Below are 17,653 nucleotides of genomic sequence, written 5' to 3' on the forward strand. Positions count from 1 at the left end.
GAGTCAAAACCAGATATGTTTGCAAGTTTGAATATGTTAAGTCCAACTGTTGTCGTTACACTTAATTTCTATAGCTTTTGTCAAATGTAAATTTTGGAAGGTCATTATCGTGTTTATAGACCCGAGATAGCATCTGAAAAGGGAGGAAAAGTTTCGTATTCTGGGGACAGTCTTGAAGCAGTCTGCAAGGCTGGGAGAGGAATTCTCCAGGAGTAGAATGACTCCCATATGGATAGTTCAGAAATAATTCCCCCAACCATTTTCACCGTGATGATCAGCCTCCGGGAATCAATAAGCTCGGAGAGACGGGGAGGCCTCCATTGCATTTGCTAATGCTGTTGTTCGGTTTTGCAGTGGCAGATTGGAATTCCAATTGGTCCACTTCAGTAGCCAATATTCAGATGCAATGGAGGCTATTTTGGCCATTAGTGCGACCGATGCCCATACTTCCGATGTGCATAATAGTGTTGGGTCGACAATCTTTCTGATGTATTTCTTACATCAGAATGATAAGGGACACCCGGTATTTCTTAATGATTCCAGGATCTTTAATATGCAACAGAGTTTGTTTTGTAGTTCAACACGGACTCGAGTCTCGTAAGGAGAGTTTATCCAAGTGAGTATTAAAACGAAGTTTAGGGTCGAACATTACACCTAAGACAGAATGCGTAGTTTCAACAGGGATCTGGGTGTTACCAAAAGTCGGAGCGATTAGTGTGGGCTAGTTGTCTCCGAAAGGAGAGTGATATTATTATTATTATTATCTTCATTTTCGCCTAAGCGACACCCGGTTAAGGCTGTTGACCAGGGGGTAGGGGGTGCACGTAAAATTATACAAGTATAAGTTATACATATCATTATCCACTTATAATTTATACATATTACAATACTATTACACATATCATTGTCTTATTATATAGTTATTTTTAATTCAGAGCATAATTTGCAAATAAATATAACAGAAGTCCCGGAAGTAATACAGTATGATTTTGCCATTCAGTTTGTCTTCTCGAATTCACTTCACTCTTCATTTCCTGCCTTCTATTTTCTTCTATCTATGGACTTCACTTGCTCGCAGCATTTATATATGGAGTAAAAGTCTGAAAACGTTCGATCCTCTAGTTCTCTGCGGAAAGCCTTTCTGGATCTACTTGGGGATCGTTGTAGATCTTGCTGGTGTTGAGTGGAAAAATTCGCTGGAGACTTCCCAGGTACGTGAGTGAAGATGGTGGCGGTTTATTCGCCCACCTTTGCGTCATGAGAGACCGATTCAGCAAGTGTTCAGTTTCAGCGAGTTGAGTCTCCCGGTCAGAAGTTTCGCGAGCGTTAGAATGTTCTTTGTAATGATTATGTGTGTCCACGGTGTGAAAACAAAATTGGCGTATAAAATAGCCTTTGAAATGGTAAATGGCTGCGTAGTGATCCCATTTTACCATCTCAGCATCCAGTACTCTAAACCCAGGAAAGCCTTGATAGTAGTATCAGGGGCAAAGAACCAAACCTGATGCGTAGAGAGGGACAGAAACGATGCATTCTAAAATGTATTGCTTAATAAGGTTCACGATGCCTACAAGCTCCTTTCTGGAGGTCCATACTGCCGCATAAGTTTCTTCTTTACATGTCCGAATTGCTGTGTGACGGTCAGGTTTTCGTCCCATTTAAGACCAAGATCAACATATGTCTGAATTTTTTTAACCTCTTTTCCATTCACGCGTATTGATATGTGGTTCTTAATATTTTCTTGGTGAAAACCATTTGTGCCGTCTTGTCTTCATTTAATCGGAGCTCCACGCAATTGAGGTATTCTTGCAACTTGAAGATTTTGGAATTAGTGTCATTGTTGCTGTCTTTTGATCGTTCGCGGTGATGTAGACATTTATAGTGTCTTATGTAAAGCGGCTCCCAAACGCTAGTTCAACTCCGCCGTGGTAAACTGTGATGTTACAAAAACTCTGCAGAAAGGCCAGAAATGTGTGTAATGCTATGTTTGTGCCGTTGCTTAGTTGTTTCTGGCCGCTTTGCTATCAGGAAGCAACAAGCACCAGGGTGGTGAGTACAGATACCCGTCTACGCCGCGAGGAGGCGGGCCACAACTGAGCGCTAATCTCAGCAAACCTCGAGTGTCACGTACTGAATGTCGAAATCACTCAAAATATGAGCAAATAAAGTTAATTTTAATAATAAATTTAAAAAAATAATAATATTAGTAAAATAATCAGAAAAATTAAAGATAAAAATAAGTAAAAAAATAAATAAAAAATAATTAAATAAAATAAAAATAAAATTCAGTAAAAATAAAGATAAAAATAAGTTAAATAATAATAAAAAAAAAAAATAAATAAAAAATCATCCTGTACCAGTGTAAGTATGCATACCCCGCCTCAGGACCAGCCTGAGGTTAGCAGAAAATAGAAGTCAAGAAGACAGTGATGTCACTTGGCGTCATACACGTTTGTTAATCAACTGTCCAAGTCGAAGATGGTGGTGAAGATGGCACTTGAGCTAAAAAAAATGGTGGTAGTGACGATGGTGGTGGTATCACGAGATGGCGATGATAGAGATGCTGGTCTGGACTGGAGGTAGAGCTGGAGTACGAGGTGATGAAACACTTCAAGTCTTCTGCATAAACGGCAAATTAACGCGAATATTTATCAGCGATGTTATAAAATTATACAAATTTAGAGTACACTTATGAAAAGTACACCGACGACCGAAAATGGAATCCTTTCAGAAAAAAACAGGAATGTTTACACAATAATGAGCTCGGGAACATTAACACTAAATAACGAAGGAATGGAAAAACATTGCCTGGTCTGACAAATATCGGTTCCTCCTATTTGACACTAATGGAAAGACCAGATTATGGCGAAACAACGTAAGTTGAGGGGCCACACATGCCAGGGTATTATCAACAATGCAGGCTGGTGGTAGCAGTTGTAAGCTCTGGCTTACTAGAAAAAAAAATATATTATACTTATAAAATTTTGGATACTATACCTAAATATAGTTTAGCTAAATTCAGCAAAACATTTATTTAAATACTCGAACAATTTGAATAAAATTAGAAACGGGCAAAGGGCCTAAAGGCGTGGCAAAATTCCCAGAAAGGAAAGGCAACTTTGACCCAGAGAAGATCAAGTCCGATTTCATCGAAAAGACCGAATACGGCCAAACGAACAGAAAGGGTTTTAGATCGTCAAGGACGAAAAGATTAATCAAGGATTAGACTAAAATAAGGGCAGGATAAATGAGAACATATTTTGGTGTATAAGGAATGGAGTGGCGGGAAAATGAGTTGGTCTTTTGGCTAAAGCTTTGGTGGTGTCTAGAGGTTTTGTAGTTGTTTTGTACCGGGGAGTATGCCGAAAAGCGTTTTGGATCAGTGAAAATTAGCTGAATATGAGCAGAGTAGGCTAAAAGGGTTTTGAGTGATTTTCGACTAGCCATAGTTAAGTATATGCGTAAACCAGATGGTCCACTAGCACCTCAGTCCGGTCTGACAGTCCTAAAATGGAGGAGGAAGAATACGGAAAGATTCCACTGAATTGCAAGCCCCAGAATGGAAAAATCATCCCTTGATAACGGAACTGGCCCAACGTGGCGATGGGAAAAGTACTCTAAGTACACTTTATTCATACTATGTCTAGATGTTGTCCTGAGAAGAGGAATTAAAAAAAAAAATGTTATTGTTTATACTCCGGCACGACCACCGGGTCAGTGGAGTTTACAATAAATCAATCGATACAAATTTTTTTTACTATCAGTTTATTAACAAAATGTTATCATATTTAGCAGTCGCGCGCTTGAACCCACGTCCATTCACTCAATTAACAAGTGTAATGAAAAGGGGGGAAATTTATGTGATTTCTAGATAAATGCTCAGAACTGGTATTATTTCTTGCTGAGAACTGGAATTATTATAAAGCGTAGAATTTGTGCATACGAAAAGGGTGTATTTGTCATAGACAACTTGTTCGTGAAATTGATCTTTATTATCTGTAGCAACAATGTATAAACCCATGCCTGAAATCTTTATATTAAACATGTTGAAATTATATTTGTCTATGTCAGTTGTTTCACTTTATTCTAGTTTAACTTAAGATCCCTGGACACCTATACGCAGTCAGTGGCCCAAGTTAACATAATGTTAACCTAAATAAATAACGGTAGGTGAACAAAATATATACCGGTATATAAAAATAAATAATAATATATAAATATAATATAGAAAGGAAGAACGCCTACACAGCGTAATCGTGTAGGAGAGGGTTTTCGTGGTGCACACGTTGGTTGTGTCCCAAAGGAAATGATATTATTATTATCTTTATTTTTCTGATACCAGTAGAGGAACAACTGCATGCCAGTTCTTATCTGGAAATAGTTTCAGACAGACACATCTTTATGTCTGCAGTGTCAGTGAATCGGCATCTTCCAACAGGATAATGCTACGTGTAACAAGGTCAGAATTGTAGACAACTGGTTCCAGGAACATGAGAGTGGATTCATGTTCCTGCGGTGGATCCCCATTCAAACTGGATACCTGGGGGATGAGATGGAACAAGCTCTTCGAAGTATAGCCGCAGCTGTCCAATTTTCAACAACTGTAGGGAGCAATTGAGTCAATACAGACCAATAGTCCCGTGGCCCGCTTTCGAGTTCACGCGATGACCAATGATTGAGTTCACGCGATGACCGATGATTGAGTTCACGCGATGACCAATCCAGGCTGCTCTTAGTGATAACTGGGCACCTATTCACTATTACGTATGTGTACCTATTATTAGGTATTAAAAACAATCCTAAATCATAACTACAGTGATGGATCAGGCGCATTTGTATTTTATCCACACCATGGATATCGTAAACGGTTTGCGATTTCTCGGATACAAATCGCAAACCATACACAATAACCATGACCTGTGCCAACTAGGTCTTTATATGAATAATGAAGAATTACGTGTTTCTCGCTAGTAGGAAAATTCTTGTAGAGTATATCATATTACAAATCAAAAAGGACGTCTACGTACACTGCTGAGAAATGGTAGTATCAAACTGTTAAGTGTTCTGGGATTAATAATTACAAATGTGGAAATTTGTATTTAGTACCTCTGTAATATAATGATCCATTCTGCTGGATATTATTTATATATTTTATTTCAGTCTCCAAATACTCTTGAAATATCACGAACTCCATAATACTGCTTTTATCTTTTGGAACTTTAATTTTTCACACTATTTTTTAACGATCAATATTAGAAAGGTAATGTTTGTGTTCTAATTTAAATAATTGACCTTTGAGTTTATGTCCGCGTCTTCATACTTTACTGCACTATGCATGATTAGAATTAATATTACCATTTATAGTGACGTGAAAATGAATCCAGTAATAATATTGAGACTTTTATCGTTTAGTGGGATTGGGTGGCATTTTCTTGTTCTTTCATGGGCACTCAAAAGTCATGGCAGAGCCTTCCATCTGTTAATTAGCAGTCATGTATATTTACGAATTCTAAGCATTTTTAAAATTTGTAAAACGCGAAAAGCGTTGTGAGAGTTCGTTCCCTAATTTCCAACTACATAAGTAAGAAAATTCATTAATGCATACAGCAAGACCCTAACTTACGGATTTGGTTCCAGAAGTTAATTCTTAAGCCGTAGAAACTATATATGTTACAGAAGTATATGCAATAAATATAAACTTTGTTGTTAAAAATTGGATTACTATAAAGCTCTATATTCGCAATGATTAGTTCAAACAAATAAATTGGGCATCTCCCTTTGCACGGTATTCGTGAACTCGACCTATATACGTCTTACAAATTGTATGAACTGCTGATATTGCATGACACTTTAAACTTACCCTCCATCGTAGTCATAAACGCAAAACAAGAAAACTCATTATAACTGACAGCCACACGTTTGATTCCGAATAAATCAACTGCAGCCGACTGGTTGACTTAGGATTGGGGACTAAGGAATCGCTGATTTCTGAAGAAAAGTGATGAGAATAAACCGAAGTAACAGCCAAAGTCTTAACCATGTCCCGAATGATAATTTCACTTTATCGCACATGTAAAAAGAACCATGAATTTTTCGAAGGAAAATTTACGGCCTACCAACAGTTACGAGTCTTACGATAGCCCTCTTATATAAAAGGAGCCATTTCAATTAAGATCAGCCCAGCAGAACAAGTAAAGAACATATAAAATTATGGATCTGTATGCAATTATAAAAGGTTTTATGGGAACAATATTTTTCTCGCAGCCTCTTGCTTTTCTTTTAAAACAGAAACGATAATCTTAATCATTGAAGGGGTGATGTCCACAGGTTGATGAAGAAAGGCACACATGGCTTCCGTGACGCCACTGGCAATGTACCAATTCTATACGCAGTAGGATAGCTTCGTAATTAACATAATCCGCTAAGGTATGACGATATTCATCGTCATACCGAATCGCAAGGACAGCACGTATCATTGCATCAAATGTAAATAGTGCCAATGTCAAAAGCATAAATAGAGTCATTGGTAGACAAAGTGATATTTGTTTAGCAATGACACAATTTATAGTTTTGATTGCCATATCTTGGCCATATTGGAATCGAACTTGCGAAACTAATTTGTTTTTAAGCTCATGTTGGATGAAAATTGATTTAGATAACCTCAAACGAATGTCCTTATTCGTGACATATCGGCATAATAACAGTTGTTACGTTCTTGTGAGTATAACAACTGTGCGCCATTTTTATATTGATATTCCAATGGAAAAAATGATAATAAACAGGAATTCAGAAGACATATATCTAGTGAAATGTTTATTCATTCAAATTGCATATTTGCTTATTCATATTTATTTTTTTTATTATTTTTACCATTTCAGTTATAAATGATTATCCACATTTTTCTTTTCTTTGATGTTGTCTTATTTTAATAAGACAACTTCATTTGCAAAAAAATAATAATAATTAAAATATAAAGATAAATAAAATAATAATAAAATATTCATTCCCCAGTTCTCTAGGATTGAAGAGCAATTAGGCAAACCTTGAGATTTAAGAAGACGCTCTCCCCGATATTCATTTAGTATTTGACACTCTCCTGACTACGTGAGATACTGACAAAGTTAATGTGATCTCTAGTGGTTTCCAACGCTTCCAGTGCAAATCAAATGAATCATTGTGTGGCTGACAAGAATAGACTTCCGAATCGCAAAATCCGTTCACACTAGCGCAACTGAAACAAAATTACTCTTGCATTGTCTCTGTCATCTCAAAATGGGAAAAGTGGCATACGGTTCAGTGATCCGATTCCTGTCTCTGCAAGGGAAAACACCCAAAACGATTCCCGAAGAAATGGTTGTTGTTTGTGGAGAGAAACCTGCCGAGTTTACAGAGTTCTCGCGCGTTGGTAAAAACAATTAAAATATGGAAGAACTTCAACATGATGAAATCCCAGGATAACAAGCAATTGCAGTAACAGAAGAGAGTGTTGAAAAAATTGAACCATTAATTCTGGAAGATCGCCGTATTAGCGTCAAAATGCTGGCTGCACAGCACCAAATTAGTGTTGGGTCTCTGGAGAACATCATCCATCAATAGTTGCACCTGGGTGTTTGCTAGATGGGTTTTCAGACTTCTGACCCCTTACCAGATGAAGGAACGGTCACAATGCGCACACACAGGAAACGTTGTCGGTATGGCAGGAAAAAATGAGAAAATACCCCATCCTGCCTGTTCCTCTGAACTTGCACCCTCGGATTTCTTCCTCTTTCCTTCTCTGAACTCTTTTCTTCGTGGGAAAAAATAATAATAATAAAACTTTGCTGCTAATGATGAGGTGATTTCTGCTGCCGAGTCGTGGTTTGAAGAACAATGAAAGGACTTCTACAAAATTGGCTTGAGGAAGTGTGTTAAGAAGTGGCAGAACCGTGGCATTTTGTCTGGTGACTATGCTGAAAAAACTATAATACATTGCATTTGTTTCACCCTTTTATCGCAGCTACTTCTGTGTGAGCTTATTTCTTAGAAATGTTTTACTGTAAACTGTATATATCATGTGTATTACTAACTATTATATTGCGCAACCTCTAAGGTGATTGGATGTACAGGGGTGGAACCATTTTTGGTTCAATTTTGATTAAATAAATAAAAATGATCTTGGTCTTTAACGTTTCTGCTTCAGCTTTCGTTGTTTTTCATTTGCAAATTCTGTACAAATGATTCTCTCGAATATGACATTTTGTAGCATTATTATAATTCAACTGTTCGTCTTCTGAATGTGGTAACATATATTCTTTTGTATATTATATTAATTTACATATAATGAATTCTATATATTTTATATATAGTTTTATGTACTTCAAATTATTTTATTTATTTCTTTCATTCTTTATAAATTCTGAATATCGTTTTCAATTTCGACTAAACTTCTATACATTTTTCGAGCATCTGATCCTCCATATAAGCTAGGTTCTGTATATTCTTATATGCATTATCCTACTATTAATATCCGAACACCTGCCTTTAGACAAAAAAATCGCTCTTATTGTGTCATTTTATATTTTGTACTGAAACCTTTTGCTTTCATGACTGCCTTTAATCTTCGCAATAAAAACCAACCAGCTTTTTATAAATGTTGGGTGATATGTTCCTCCACTACGCCTTTAATGTAGCAACTAGTTCGGCCCTTTTCTTTGGGCAATCTAGACGTGAACGTACCCAAAGATCCAATCCATCCAAAATATGCTCAATTAGGTTGTATCAGCACTCTGGGCTGGCCAATCCTACTTTTCCACACCAATGTCCTCAAACCACTCTGTTACGACCCGAGCAGTATGGCATGGCGCGTTGTCTTGCTGATACGGGTACAGGCCTTCCCCGAAGTACAGTATTGTTATAATGTTAGAAGTTCATAATTGTCCAGACTGTTCTGGTATTGCACAGAATTCATAGTGTTGTCGATAACGACTAATGCGAAAAGCCAAACCATGAAAAGGATCTCCATACCATGACCCTGCCTCCACCAAACTTCATTGTTGGGAGGATACGATCAGGCAGGAACTGTTCCTCTGGCATTTGCCACATCCAGGAACGGCCAACAGATTGGCAGGGTGCGAACCTCGACTTCTCTGTCCATAGCACTGTTTTCCACTGCTTTACATCCCACGATTCGGCCTCCTTATACCGTGTAAATCGGCTTCTAGAATTTGTTGAGGTGATCAATTCTGTTGAATGTGTCATCCTGCATGCCCACTTTGCAATTGTCTGTTCGAAGCGCAGTGTGCATATTTATAGCAGGTTCTGTGACGTGTTGCATGCATAGGACCTGTTTCCCCATCCATGGAGGGGTGTCCGGATATTAATGGTACGGCAGTGTATTTGCATTAATATATGTAATAACAAACTCATTTCGTTTGTATTATATGAAGTTTTAGATGTACTCTAACACCATGTATTTTACTTTAATGCTACTTTACAATCTTTTTAAAAATAAAAGACGTCAATAGAAATATTATTTTGCTTTCGAATGTGGTAATGCCATCCAATGATACAAGAAATGAAATGTCATTATACGATTCATTTGTGTATTTAGTATTATATCTGTATGGTATCAGTGTTAGCACCCAGTGCGAGGAAGCAATTTGTATGTGCGTGTGTGTGCTCTCGTGGGTAGCACATTTCGTAGAATCGCTGTTCTCCCCACCCCGCACCGGGTGAAAAAAGATCTGAGCTCGAGTCCCGTCGATGACGAGAGGAATTTTTATGGGCCCTTTTCACAACGTGGCTGAATTAGTCAGTGTCAGGCGAAGCTAGCGTGGTTTTTCCTCCCGGAAAGTAGGATTTTTCGTCCAACAAACAGCAAGTCGACCACATAACATACGCAATTTACAGACACTGTACAAAGAGCAATGCGAAAGTGACCTTAGTTGCTGATGCTCCTAAAATCCTACTACAAAAGCAACCTGTTTCTGCTGCACTAGTCAAAAAAAATAAATAAAAATAAATAAATAAAATAAAGAGGAATAAATAACTTGAAAAAAATATAAAAACAAATAATTTTTTAAAAAATTATAAAAAACTATATGTTTAACTCCTAACGTATGTTTTCCCAAGGTTGTTCCTTGGCGGTAACGTATTTGGATAATTGCGACTTCCCATTGGCTAACCTTAAAACCTAACCATGTCGTCCTGAAGGAACATTTCACCTTGACTATAAAAACGGGAAATTATTCAGGATACATTTTTACTGCATGTAAATCAGCTCAAACAGACTCAAAGAGAACAGTTATGGCCTGTAGTTTTATTATTAAATATAGCAGTCAAGATTTCGTCTTCGTTTGCTTAATTTTGTCCTTTGAGAGCCTTGTGCACCTTAATTAGACCTCTCTACAATGTGGATGCCAACCTCTGTAGCTCACATATTCGAAGTGTTTCCTCATACGGTGCATTTTGCATGTCGCACAAAGCGGAGTGCTCACCTTCGGACCCTTTTCAAGAACGACGATGTCGTTAGCAAATTAGAGTAAACCCTCCAGCTTGAATGCTGGAGGCTTTACGTGGGGTGATTGTAAAAAAGCAGTAAACTGAATAATGAATCTAAATCTGTTGCTGGTAATGTTATGTTATTTTCGCTTTTAAAAGAAGAAACATCAGATTCACATCGAATACAGATTTGAACTCAACAAAATATTTATTTCAAAAATACATTCAACTCTCTTATTTCTCCGTTAGCCTTTTAGGTAATATAAAATTAATTAAACATTCTCTATTTATTTTGTATCATTGTAAATAGCCTTTATGTGTCATCATCATTGTAAATAGCCTTTATGTGTCATCATCTTTGTAAATAGCCTTTATGTATCATCATCATTGTAAATAGACTGTATGTATCATCATCAATGCATATAGTTGCTTTAAATTATACACAATGTACACTGTTACCTTTTAGCGGCGGATAGAGGAAACCCTGGATCCCTCAAACCTTTAATAAAATACTTTGAATACTTTGAGTATCCATGCCTCGCCGGATAGGAGCTGTTTTGGCTGCATGTGGAGGACCAACGTCTTATTAGTTAGGTGGTCATAATGTTTTGACTCATCGTTGTAAATGTCTCATTAATTAGGAAAGGGGTGATGTTCTGCTGAGGTAGTGGATTACAGGTGTAATCCACTACCCTAATTCCTAGGACATCTGCATAGGTCTCCCAACGTCTGCCTTTCGGTAATATGGAAAGGCAGGGCTTGTGATTCATACCAGCACAGCTCCTTGAATTGCTGCTAATGTTGGACGCGGCCAAGATGAACATGAATATAAATGCAATGCAGGTTAGATAACGATGTAGAATAATAGAGCAGTTATCTCCATATTGGATGACACTACTCATTAATTATAACCCCCGCCACCCTAACCGTCGTCATCATTGAAGAGATCATGTATGGCTGAAGTGTGATCTCTGAAAACTGCTCCGACCAGTAAATGCCTTTATTGAATGTATATAGACTCAAGCGTTTAGGGTCACTATATTTATAGCGTCACTATTTCAAGCGTCACTATATTTATACATAGTGAATGTATATATCAATTGATGTAAAATATATTTTAACTGTATCAGAATTAAAATTGAATTGTGTTCATTTTTAAACTCTCATTGAGTGATCCGTAGCTTTACTTGCTGTGATGGGTCCCACTGCCTTTCTGTACGCTTTAGTAAGCTATCACAATTTTAAATGAACACAAAATATTTCAGAAATTACGAAATACTTCTTGCAATCAAAAGATCCGAGCCATTATGTTTAGTGAGCAATACTTCTTAATTAGCTATATGTACTGTAATCTCTTCTGGAGTCGATACTGAATATCGTTACTATTTCTTTCATTAAATTTGGGGGGAAATGCAAATTTGGCCAATAACCGGTCAAAGAGCAATTGGCTACCTTATATGAGATAAACCTGATCAAACTGTAGCATATGATAAAGAATATAATTACTCTCTCTCTCCAGTTAGAAGTCCAGCAGTTGTCTTACTCTGGTTCTTTAGTTTCATTCCCTCTTAATGACGAATTCATACCGAATCCAAATAAGCGTTCATTTTTTTGGAGATTTAAAACCATACTGAAGACCCTCCAAATACTTTGGATGCCACTTTGCAATTTCGTTGTACACTGAGAGTTCTTCAATTGGTCCGAGATTTCCTCCGTATTCTGATGGAAGCAGAGCCGGGACAATGTATTCATGTAAGCTTTCGACGCTCTCGTGGAAAACAACCTGAAAGAGAAATTTTAAACAATTGTGAATAGAGGAGTTCAATGAGATTTAGGCATTACTGGCAATAAATACAGGTTGTATTTTAATGCACTAATTCCATTCTACACGGCTCGACAAAATTAACAGAACAGGTGTAACTCGTGCTGCTTGCGATGAAATAGGACAACATTTGGTGTAATGGTGTACCACAGAATAATGATGAAATGAGAAGACATCAGGAAACTTCTGACAGGTATATCAGACAATTAGAGAGGTTGTATAAGAACGACGAAAAACGACACATTACAGAAGTCGATTCAAGATGCTCGAAAATATGGCCACATATCACGGCGCATGATCCCTTCCAACATCTCAGCAGGCCTGACAGCGGCGAACAATGCTTGGTAATTACGAAAAGGTGTCTAGAAGGTTATGTGGCAAAAAAATCCCATTCTTCCACAAGGGCAGACCGAGGCTCACCAAGTAAAGCGGATGACCTCTCTACGTTGGACATCCAAGCAGCACCAGACAACCGCACGATACATGATATCAGTAGGGCGTATGATCCCTTCCAACATCTCAGCAGACCTGACAGCGGTGAACAATGCTTGGTATAAAGGTTCGAACATAAGAACAACAGTGTATTCGGCCATATTGTACGGTGCTGAATTGTGGGCGTCCGCCACCCCTACCCACATTGGGAGAATATATGCCACTGAATACTGGCTGCTGAAGTGGGCCAAAAATCAGCACCATCTCCCCCATCAGTTAAGGACCACTCAGCTTGCGGAACAACTGAAACTACAGCGTTTGCCAGACATCATTGCCTGGAAACAACTCATAACTTCAATTAAGATGATGATGGGCGTGATATCTTCACCGTGCTTCTGGCAGATTTGTGAGTGGCGCATCCCGCCGTCTGCCTTAAAGTGCAGCCATTATCAACCCACTGCAGGATGGAAGCCTCCTCAACAATTCATGCTGAGGGAAATGGACCATAATCTGCCACGCTGGTCCAGTGCGGGTTGGCAGATCGACCGTATTCAGCAGTCAGGGGCTTGAACCCCGGTCTACTCAAAGAGCGTGTGCTACTGCACTCCTGCTCATGACCACTCGGCTACGGAGGCTCCATCTGCCTTAAGAGGCACCAAATCCCTGAGGATGAAAGCAAACAGACTGAAGCTGACTGTAGGTTCATACCAGCCAGGGAGTTGGAATCAATCTGCTGCTTATCTCAAATTGGAATTAATCTCGAAAGGCTGATGGATGATCCGAAGTACAGAAAAAAAACCGCAATGTGGTTCGCTGAGGCTACTGTTGCCTAACAGGTGTGCGCGTTTTTGAAGTGTGTGTACTGAGCAACTTGCACTTAACTTTCAGAACAGAAATGCAGTGTAGATTTAATGAATCTATATTTTCTATTTGAATTCCCTGGCATTTACTGCGGTGAAGGGAATTTGTCACTCACCATTGTAACGCTTTATTTAGTATATTGCGACAATTAAAGATTATTTATTTATTTATCAAGTGAACGAGGAATTTCCCAAGGGCGTTCCACATATGTTCATTCGGAATTAAGTCTGGCCATCGTCCTGGCCACAGAGTCGTTGTATATCTTCAGATTGAAGATTCTTTCCCCACTTGAGCTCTATGTGCAGTGGAGTTCTCGTGAATGAAAAGGAAATCTGGGCCAATCGCACCCACTAAAAAGTCGCACTTAAAGTTCGGAGAGCGCCTTCTCCGTATATCTGCCCAGTTACGGTACCCCTATCAAAAACATGAAGAGGGATGCGGCTGTTGATCATTATTCCGCCCCACACGAGAATACCGCCTACACCGTAAGTGCCCCTTTATGTGATAATGGAGGGAGGATACCGCACTCCTCGTTGTCTCCAAATGAAACAGCGTCTATAATCTGTGTGTAGGAAAACGGCAGTCATCAGAGAGGCGAATTGTACCCCATTTGCCAGAGCTCCAAGTCTCATGTTCGTGGCTCCAGTTTCGACGAATTCTGCGGTAGTTTAGGGTTAATGGGAGAAAAACCACTGACTTCCTTGTGTAGAGTCCACTTGAATTGAGCAGTCTTAACACAGTCCGGTTAGAAATATTTTCACCAGTGGCTGCAACAAGAGACTGTTTATGACGGGACATTGTAGGGTCCCATCTTGATCTCAGAGCCAGATAGCGATCTGTTGTGGTTGACGTAATCTTTGGGCGACCTGGGCCGGTTCTTCTTCTAATGGTTCCAGTCTCTTGAAACTGTTTCCATAGTTCCGAAACGGTAATGCTCGACATATTAAGCCAACGTCCCACCTCCACCTGCCTACCCTGCACAAGTCGAAAGAAGGCCTGTTATCTCAAAGAATCATCTTAACAAAGATGACTTGCCATACTCATTACTGGAGATGTCGCTATCCTAATGAGCAAATCAAAAAACGGGAATGAACTGATATGGTCTCAATCTGTGTTTTTATAGGCATGAATAATTTGCATGATGTGCTCCAGTGCAAGGTGATAGATCGATTATTATTAGATACCTGTAATTTGCATGCCAGCCTGCCTATTATATCATGTATTTGATTTCGGAAACACTGTTCACTATAAAATATTCAAGAAACACTTTTTGTTCAGTTAATTTTGACCAGCAGTGTAAGTTGTATATGCTAAGAATTGAAACCGTTGCCCAATTTGCAGTTCTCCCGTTTAAACAAAGTTTTAACAGCCCCACAAATTTTTATAAACTGGTCGAATACAATCTTTGTCAAAGGATGCTAAGATAAACAGCAAGAGCTTCTTTAGTTATATAAACTCTAGAAGGAAGGAAGGGGATGAATCAGATTGGTCCACTTGATATCGATGGTTCAACTGTTGATGACCCTGCTCAGATAGCTAAAAAACTAAATGAGTATTCTGCATCTACATTCACACATGAGAAGTTATTAAGGGAGGAGAATGCCAGTAGTTTATCAAACTGTAACAAGGTACTTAATGATTTTCTAATAACGGAGAGCAAAGTGGAGGAGAAATTGATGAAGTTAAACATAAGAAAGGCACCCGGGGTATATGGGATCTATTCAGTTATAGTAAAGGAGGCAGCAAAGGAAGTAAGCAAACCCTTAGTCATAATTATCAGAGCATACTCAGATTTAGGACAGGTCCCCATGGACTGGAATGATACAGATGTATCGCCAATTCACAAAGGGGGATCGAAGGGTGATATGAGTAATTACTGACCAGTTAGTTTAACTTCTGCTCCGGGAAAATAATGTAGTCTCTGATTAAGGATGCATTGCAGGATCATCTCGACAAGACTGCAGTAATAATTCAGACACAGCATGGGTAGGTAAAGGGAAAGTTTTGTCTAACAAAAAATTGACTGGATACTATAAGTCTGTCACAAAAGAACTGGAGGCAAAATATAATTTTGATATCATATACTTGGCTTTTGATACCGTTGCACATGGAAGACAACTGTGCAAATTGGAACAGTATGGCATTAAGGCAAGTTGCTACAATGGATAAAAGGATGGTTGAGTGCGAGAAGACCGAAAGTGGTAATCAGTGGACGCTGCTATTCGTGGACTGGGATACTCCACTAATGTTATTAGTGGAGTATCCCAGGGTTCGGTGTTGGGTCCACTGTTGTTTTGTATATTTATCAGTGACACTGATGAAGGTATATCAGACTTAATGTCGAAGTTTGCAGATGATACAAAGGTTGGCAGGGTTGTTAATGACAGTAATGGCAGTGTACTACTGCAACAGGATCTAGAAATGTTGGACAGATGAGCTAAGAAGTGGCAACTGAAGTTTAACATTGACAAATGCAAAATGCTGCATATGGGTAGAAGTAATCCCAGAATAACGTACCAACTGTGTGGTACTACACTTAGGATGGTAGAAAATGAAAATACCTGAGAGTAATTGTGCAGTCAGATATGAAGTTTTCTGAGCAGTGTAGACCGGCTGCAAGAGTAGGTCATGCGGTTTTGTCAATGATATATAGGAATTTTGCCAAAGGGAAAAAGAGGTGATTGTCCCTTTGTATAAAGCAATGGTCAGGCCACGCTTTGAATACTGCGTACAGGTCTGGAGGCTTCATTTTAGGAAGGATGTAGAGTTGCTAGAGCGAATACAGAGAAGGGCAACGAGACTGGTGAGGGGAACGAAGAGATGCTCTTACCAAGAAAGGCTTAAATTCTGCAAAGTGCAGCGCCTAGAAACTAGGCACCTGTGAGGTGATCTGATTGATATATAGAAGGTTTGTGATGTGTTCAGCAGGCGCAATTCAGATGGGATTCTTCCTCTTGCTCAGATTACGAACTTCAGGGGGCATAAATTCAAATTGAGGAAAGACAGTTATAGAAAATAGATGTGTGGAAATTTACCTTTAGTCAGCGGATTGTTGATTGCTGGAACAACCTTCCATCTGTAGTTGTGGAAGTTGATAGCTTAAATAAATAAATTCAAGGAGGAATTGAATAAATGTTTGGATGGAATGGAATGGATGTGTGAAATGTTTTTTTTCCCCTGATGCTACATAAGCTTGCTTTCTTTCATCACATCGATATGTTTCTACTAATTCTAAAACAGAACGCCAGAGTTTGTCAGGTTTTCTATTAATACCATTGACTGACTTGCCTTTGAAACATCAATTTTCAAGAGGATTACTAATCCTTTAACTGGGATGCAGTTGAGTTAATCCCTACTGCAGAGTTAGTCACTTAGATCGACAGCCATTTACTGAAGGCGTCATACAAGTCAGCAAGAAAGAAGCTTGTGATACCAAAAATCTGCTCTTGGTGGAATAATTAACTTGCACTCAAGAGGAAGAATGTGCATTCCAATAATGTCTATGACGTAAGTATTAACGTCATAGATATTGGTCAACTAATGAAGTGGATTGGTTAGACAATAAATACTTGTCAGCAAAAATATGTATACTAATGCAATTGCAATTAGGAATCGGTTGACGTGGTAACGCCGAAAAGTAAAGTAACTTTTAGTAAAGTAAAGAAAAGTAACGCCGAGAGCGAAAGAGAAAACCAAGTTTTTTAGAGCAGAGGAAACAATATTTGTAATGTTCTTGTGCCAAGAGAGATCAGAAGTCAGCGTAATCCCCAAAAGAGATATATCATTTTGTCTAGAAATTGGAGTTTCAATAAAGATAAGCATAGGTGCAGAAGAATCCTTTTTGCGAGATATAAGACAAGACTGAGTTTTAGAAGGGTGGAAATCAACTAAGTTGTCTTTGCCCAACTGGAGAATTACCCGAAGATCGGTATTTAAGGAATTGGTAGCAGATTTTCGAGAAGTTGAAGCTGATTGAGCAGGACAAGGTTTCTCAAAATGGAAAGTGGAATGCAATGTGCTATCATCGGCAAAACTATGGATAGGATTTCCAGTCAATGG

General features: G+C 38.6%; 1 protein-coding gene across 1 annotated transcript in view; it reads right to left on the reverse strand.

The window, feature by feature from the left end:
- Positions 1-10,762: 10,762 nt before the first annotated feature.
- LOC150077702 (alpha-tocopherol transfer protein-like) overlaps positions 10,763-17,653 on the reverse strand; it is a 51,823-nt gene continuing 44,932 nt past the window's right edge. Inside the window, exon 4 of the mRNA XM_090384700.1 lies at positions 10,763-12,262. Coding sequence (XP_090240826.1) covers positions 12,083-12,262 — 180 coding nt within the window. The 3' untranslated portion in view covers positions 10,763-12,082. The remainder of the gene's footprint in view (positions 12,263-17,653) is intronic.

This window comes from Mastigoproctus giganteus, chromosome 11, assembly GCF_048544385.1.
Source record: "Mastigoproctus giganteus isolate SK-2022 chromosome 11, ASM4854438v1, whole genome shotgun sequence".
In the NCBI taxonomy this organism is placed as follows: domain Eukaryota; kingdom Metazoa; phylum Arthropoda; class Arachnida; order Uropygi; family Thelyphonidae; genus Mastigoproctus; species Mastigoproctus giganteus.